Genomic DNA, 7,721 nt, shown 5'->3' with positions numbered 1-7,721 from the left:
AAGTGTTCTTACAATCTCTCTAATTACTTTTTACTGACTGATAAAGTAGAAGTATTATTATCTATAATAGTATCTCTACTTCTCTTAGTCTTATCATTATATCTAATGTTCAGATCAGTAGTTAATCTCATATCTCTTTCAGATCAGTCTCTAACTCTTAGTAGTGTAGTTCTGCTTTTTACTGTAAGTCTCTCTATAAGTAATTTCTTACAGACTCTAGTTAACAGTTTCTGTGAAGCTCTTAGTACTATCAGTACTCTCTACAGCTCTGCAGATCTATAATTACTCTCTCTCTATCTATATAATCTCTGATTAGATATATGTAAATATGTCTAGATTCTCTATCAACAGTTCTTACACTGTGACACATTTTTATAATCTTATTATTAATGAGAGATGAGTCTCTGAGTATCTGTAAAATTCAGGTAATTAAGATAATATAAATATTATGAATTTGTAATAAGAGTTAATCTGAATAGATGAGCTCTCTCTCTATATCTTAATTATTTTCAGATTAAATACTTCAGTATAACTGAGAAAGTGAATACAGCTTCATAAGAAGTATCTGATTATATATATAAATAGTCAGCTTTTAAGACTCTGCTGCAACTGTGTACACTCTGATATTCAGCTTCTTTAAAGTCTGTATATTTCTGACAGTTTTTATATTAAATATAATAATTATCTGTATCACAGATATAATACTCTCTACTTCTTTAAAGAGAAAAATTAATAGTCACAGAGAGATTTATGATTCGGAAGAATGTACAACTGTCAGATAATAATGCGGCCGCTTCTGAACTTACTTACAAGTGTAAAGAGATTATAGCAGTCACTAATTAATTTAGCATATAATATATAAGAAGCTGATGTATATCTGTAATTATACACTGACTTAAGCAATCTTTGAATCATATCTGATAGCATGTCTAAAAATCAGTGAGAAGTACAGGCTTCTTCAGAGCATGATAATTTCATCTATAAAGTGATTTGTAGTTATCATGTCAGTGTGATTCTAGAATGTCTTAAAAGATAGTGTATAAAGAGCAGTGAGTGAAAGAGTATTCAATTGATACTGCTTTGCTTATTAAGGGAAAACTTCACACTCAGATGAATGTCACATATGTAAATGAATAAGATATAAGAAAAGAAATAAGAGCAGTGAATCAGATTCAAAGAAGATCACTCTTCACTTAAAGAAATAAAAAAGAGAGAGTGACTATTATCAGAGTTGTATAATAATAATAGAAATTATATAACAATATAGTAATATAATAATACAGTGATATAATAATAGATATTATACAATCAATGAGAAATCACTGAAATGAATATCTTCTCTAGTTAATACAAATAACACTCTTCTCTGCTATCTGAACTGAAAGATATGCAGAATCTTTCAGAGAATTTACTTAAAGTAGTAAGAAAAGCAGCTGAAATCACTGAACTGAAAACAAAGCTCTGTATATATATAAGAATTCTAAATAAGATCAAGGCCTTGTATACACAGTGACAGATTAAGATAAAAGCTAAATAATAATTGATATTCACTGCAGATTAAGTATTCACTATAAAGAGCTTCACTGACATAATTATCATTATTAATAAGAATAGAGAAAACCAGATCTTAGATCTGTAGTGAGAGATTAAACATTTACACAGACAGATAACTACACTGAATCTGAAGATCTTATTATAATTATTCACAATCTCTTCAGAAGTGTATATATTATCAGAGACTGTTGCACAGAATAAGAATCTGAGTATGAAATATATCAAGCTGAAAGATCTGCTGAAGTTATTAAGCTTTAATAATAACTGAAAAAATGATACTGTAATTAGCTAAGTCAGATGCAATCATATTATTGAATTGAATATGAACTTATAGATAAACAGTTAATGAAATTTCAACAAGTCTTAAGATCTGCTGTATTTCTACACAGAAAAGCAAAGTCATTGTGAATAACTAATAAAAAGATAAATCTCACAGATCTGAAGTAATATTTATTCTTATGAATATAAAATAAGTTTTTCAAATGAATCTTATATAACTTTGAGAAAGTGAATATATGAGACAAGTGTTATAAATGCTTCACTGAGTGTAGATAAGTAAGTAATCTTATATTATACTTCACACACTTCAGCTTATACTATCTTGTGTTAAATGAAGAGTTTTTAACATCTTTCTATTTATAGATCTTCATTCATAATCTTACACTCAAGTTAAAAGTGAAATGAAAATGCTTAACCTTGTAATCAGACACAGTGAAAGAAGCATACAATATTCTCATTATATAAGAATAAGTAAGTCAATTATAATTAGACTGACCGTGTGACTGTGTCTGAAACCAGAATTAAACTTTATAGTTGTTATATTGTCTAAAAGCATTACTTCTGATCATGATTTGTGTTCATTACATTGATTTCAAATCCTGTTATTTTAAATATTAAAGATCTCAGATTCACTTTTCAAATAAAAATCTAGTCTCAGATAAAGAATATATTTGAATTCTTAGTTACATTTTCATTCTGATCTCATTATTGAAAATAGTATTAAATGAGATCATGAAATCATTTCTCACTTACATAATATCATAACATAGTACTCATTTGTTGAAAATTCAACAGAGAGTATTACTAAATATCATTATTTTTCTAAACACAGATCATAATCAATATCATTTTAATTAAAAAAAAAATGTAAAATATAAAAAATAACAAAAAAATAAAAAACAAAACAACAAGAAAAAATCACAACAAAAAAAAAAAAAAAAAAAAAAAAGAGAAAGAAAAAAAGAAGAGAAAGAAAAAGACAGAAAGAGAAAGAAAAATAAAAAAAAAAAAAAAGAAAAAGAAAAAAATAAAAAATAAAAATAAAAAAAAATCAAGATCACAGAGTCACAGTATTCTTAAAATACTCACTTCTCAGAGTCTTTATAATATTCATCATTAACTGTGTATCTCTTACAGTGAGAGTAACACAGCTGTGATGAGCTATTGTCTTAACATCATCTAATAAATAATCAGTATATATCTATATAAATGTGAATAATTAGAAAATATACACTTAAAAAGTGTGATCAGAGTGAACTCTGCTATCACTTAAATAGCATTAAGAGCAGAATGCTGAAATTGATGATTCTTCTTATCAATTTCACAGATAAGATATGTGAAGATGATCTTGAGAAATATAAAATTCTCTGACTTCTGATAGAAACAGATCTTACAGAGAGACTCTATTTTCATCATATCAGAGACTGAGTGTTATTAAAAAGTATTACTTCAATACATATATACTTACTGCAGTGATTCATTCTCTGTGCATGTGATTGAGAGTTATGACTTTCTCACACTGCACAGCTCTCTCTGAGATGCTGCTGTCAGTTTACAACTCATGCAGTCTCTCAGTTCAGCACACACTGTGTATATACAGCTCTGCGTGCTGGGGCTGTGTTGGCCATTATGACCTGACGTGGTACTCACTTTTCACAGGCCATGTTTCATTTGATTGAGAGAGAGAGGGGGACACAACTGCTGTTTTATTTGAGAGAGAATGAGTAATTGAATCTATAGAAGATAATTTGATTTCTTCTGCATTTGAAATTTGATTAGTCTATACTCTTCAATTTGAGAGTTTCTGAGAGTGTTTTAATAGTTTTCATATCAGCTTGAAATTAGTGATTGATTGAAGAAGAGAAAAGAGAGAAGAAAGAAATAAGAATAACTTATCTTTATAATATAAAAACAGAGAATTGCTGTAATCATTTATTCTAGTAATAAAGATCTGTTTTCTGTATGTATTTCTGATATAGATTATATGATAACTGTATACAAAGAATATCAACAGTGCATGCATTGAATAAAGATGATGTTGCTATGCAACACTGTAGCTGTTTCTGTACATTGCTGAAAGCTGTTAATATTTTCTTTAAGTCTCTTTATATTTGATAAGTCAGTAATATATTTCAATGCACTTTCTCTTTCATTATTATCATCATCATCATTATTATCATTATTATTATCATTATCATCATCATCACTATCATTATTATTATTATCATTATTATCATTATTATTATCATCATCATCATCATCACTATTATTATCATCACTATTATCATATCATTTCTGATTGCCTCTTCTGTCTTTACTTCTTTTCAACACTTATTGAAATTAATCATGTCATCTCTCTTCAAATATTCTGCGGTTCTGTGGATCATCAAGATGCGTGAGTGCTATCACAGATTGAAGAGAGAGAAGAAGAAGACATTCAAGCAAGAGAAGACAGATTGCAAGGCATATTATAATACCTTGAAGAGGCTTTATAAAAGAGCAGAATAATAACAATTTTAAGTAACACTTCTGATAGATTTAGACTGAACTAAGTATAGAAATAATGTGAATAACACTGTCTGTGAGAGATTAAAGAAGAAGATAGTGAAGAGTCTTATACAGTAGTGATAAGATCAGAAGAAGTTCTGAGAATGATTTAAGACTAAGATGAAGAGAGAGAGAGAGAAGAAGAGTATTACTGTAAATAAGTGATAATAGAAGAAGATTAAGAGGGTATTGAAGTAGAAGATAAAGAAGTCAAAACTGGTAAGTTTTTTATTTATTAAGAGATAATGATTTTTAATAATGCTTCTGTTCTCTAATTGATTAGCAGAAGCTGATAGAGAAGAAGAGAATTGAGGCCTTATTCAGGTCTTGAATGCACTTCATGATTCAGAACATTGAGAAGATAACTCTGCTCTCTGAGCATGTCAATCTGCTTACTGCTGAGATGGAACCTGAGACAGCAGATCAGAAAATGCAGGATTTTGAGATGCAGATTGACCTGGCTGAGAGGAAGCAGCAGAAACTCTTCTCTGAGAAGGCAGTGAAGAGAGATTTTGAGATGATTATCATCTCAGATGAGAAGAAGAAGAAGGAGAAGAAGAATAAGAAGTGAATTATAAAGAATGATAAGAAGAATGAGAAAGAGAAGAAAGATAATGAGTAGAAAAAGTTTTTTTCTTTTTATATTAGTTAGTTTAGTTATAAGTTCATAATTATTAATAATTAAAATTAATTTTGAGTTTTTAAAAATTATTATACAAGTTGTAATCAAGTCAGAAACAATATATATATATATATATATATTTAACTATCATGATTCACAAATCACTATAATGTATAAGTATCAACATTTTTTCAATATTGATATTCACAATATTAATATATTTTTAATAATATCATCTGATAACATAATTTAATAATACTCTCTTTCATAATATTAATATATTTCAAGAAATATGACAGAGATTAATCAAGATTATTTATTTACTTTTATACATTGATGATATTCAATTTAAGTTAGTACTAAAATTATAACTAAGCTAAGAAACAAGATTATTTTCTCTTATATTAATTCTTCTTACACACATCAGTGATCAGTTATTGAAAATAAATTATCATCTTTCTCAAATTATTATCATATCTTCTGAATTCACTTCTTTTACTTCTATTGAAGATTCATAAACTCTTTAAGAAATCACTGTGAATTATAAAGTCTATATTGTTTACAATTCAACACAGAATGCTCTCTTTCAATCATGATAAATAATCACTTTATTCTTCATATCTGATTCCAGGTCACAAAATTTATGAAAAACTCAACACAAATATTAAGATGAACTATGAAATAATTATCAACAGATTGCATTGCAGATTACTGAAGAGTCATCTCTCTGCTACAATCACTGTAACTTTATTCAGAAACATTCATTATAAACTGATTATAACTCTGAAGAAATTTTCTGATATCTGAAGTCATCAGAATACAGATAATAAAAGAAAAATAATTAGAAAATTACTACTAAGCTGATAAGTTACTCTATCAGATAATGATTTTTAGTAACACTAACTTTCTAATTTGAAGAAAATTATGTGAAAACAACTCTGTACTAGTACTCTGATTTCACAACTCTTATCTAATAACTTCTGTGAATAATTACTTTGTATGTGTATATCTCTGAATCTTTCTCTTTGATTAATTGAAAACTCTGAATTTCAAACACTTTTTTAAATACTTAATTCAAATCTTCATATTTCATATCAATTCTGTCTTCAGTTCAATCTTGAGACACACTACAAAGTTAATATATAATATCTAGAATCAGAGTTGAAGAATCATTGAAGAGTGTCTCTTACAGTGAATACATAGACTAGTACAAACAATCTTACATTTATAAGAGTTACATATTATTACATTGATAAGAACTGAACTTATTAAGAGACATTAATTGAATTTGAATCATTGATCAGTAGTCATACTGAGAATTATATGAGAGAGATATTAATAACTGTGATTAAAAATAACTATTGAGATATTAGTTTCAGTCTTCTTACAATTACAACTGATAATGCTGTGAATAACTACACTATGATGAAGAGCTTGAAGCAAAAATTGACTTTGTATTTCTGAAATGATAAACAAGATTATATTCTCTGCATTGCTTATGTGATTCAACTTGTGATGTAAACACTGATAAAGAATCTTAATATCAAGATAAAGAATAATGAGATGACTGATTCTTGAGATAAGAATGAGATGAAAGTGATTACTTAAGTAACTTTTGCATTCACTTTGCAAAAGATAATATTTTTTGATAACACTTTTTAATATTACTTTTTGATAATACTTTTTGATAATACTACTGTTAATTTTGAATAGATTGACTAATAATTTAAATATCATAGATTTGAAACATTGCTAATGTGATTTATATCTCTTCTAAATAACAACAACAATTCTATGATATTCAATAAATAAATAAATCAGTCACATCACTGAATATGATACAGAATATTAGAATATAATAAAGTTCAACATATGAGATAACTGTTCAGACTCTTCAATTGTATCAGATAATTGATCATTGAGTGTAACACTCTGATTAAGAAAAGATTCAGATATTGAAACTTTCTGATATTAAGTGAACTCAGTTGAAATATGTGATTGATTTACTGTTTCAGTTTTATAAAATAATAAAGACAGTCTCAATCACTCATACATCAATGCTGTAGTCAGTCTGATAAGTGTATAACAGTTTATTTACTCATCTTGAGAAGCAGTTGAATCACTTAAAAAGAAATTTAGTCTGAAATGATACTATAGCACAGACTATTATTACTGTAAAAAATAAACTGATATATTATTACAGCAAAACAGAATAATCTTTTACAGAGTACTATACTGTAGCAGCTCTACTAGATTTCTCTCATCAAGTTAATATCTACACTTCTCAAGATTGAATAGAGAAGAAATGAGACTCATATATTAAATTAGCCTGAGACTACTACAATACTAACTATCAGAGATTTGAATAAGCAGATATTTGAGATGTGAAGACAGTGAAATACAATTCTCTAGTAAGTAATGATCTTTGATAATGCTTCATATTATATAGAACTATAATACTAACTTTAAAACAGAACTTATATATATTGATTGCAACTAAAAATCAGACAAAACTACAGACTTGTAAAACTGAATTTGACTGCTATCTTTAAGATAATCTGATAAATTTACACATTAAATCAATTCTAGAGTTATGAAAAATTATTGAGAGTATATATTCAACTGTTACACTGATAATGTATGATATTCTGACAATTTCATTAACAGAGATGAGAATGAAGTGAAAGTTCAACTCAAAGTTGAGATATTTATTACTATT

At 27.2% G+C, this 7,721-nt stretch overlaps 1 protein-coding gene across 1 annotated transcript; it reads left to right on the top strand.

The window, feature by feature from the left end:
• Positions 1–4,720: 4,720 nt before the first annotated feature.
• Positions 4,721–4,951, top strand: BDCG_16593 (uncharacterized protein; the record flags this gene model as incomplete). The annotated part of the gene is made up of 1 exon (XM_045425805.1): positions 4,721–4,951. One exon carries the CDS (start codon positions 4,721–4,723, stop codon positions 4,949–4,951), a length of 231 nt encoding a protein of 76 aa, XP_045280065.1.
• Positions 4,952–7,721: the final 2,770 nt, after the last annotated feature.

The sequence above is a fragment of the Blastomyces dermatitidis genome, assembly GCF_000003525.1.
Source record: "Blastomyces dermatitidis ER-3 genomic scaffold supercont1.3, whole genome shotgun sequence".
In the NCBI taxonomy this organism is placed as follows: Eukaryota; Fungi; Ascomycota; class Eurotiomycetes; order Onygenales; family Ajellomycetaceae; genus Blastomyces; species Blastomyces dermatitidis.
This window is presented reverse-complemented; position numbering and strand designations above follow the sequence as displayed.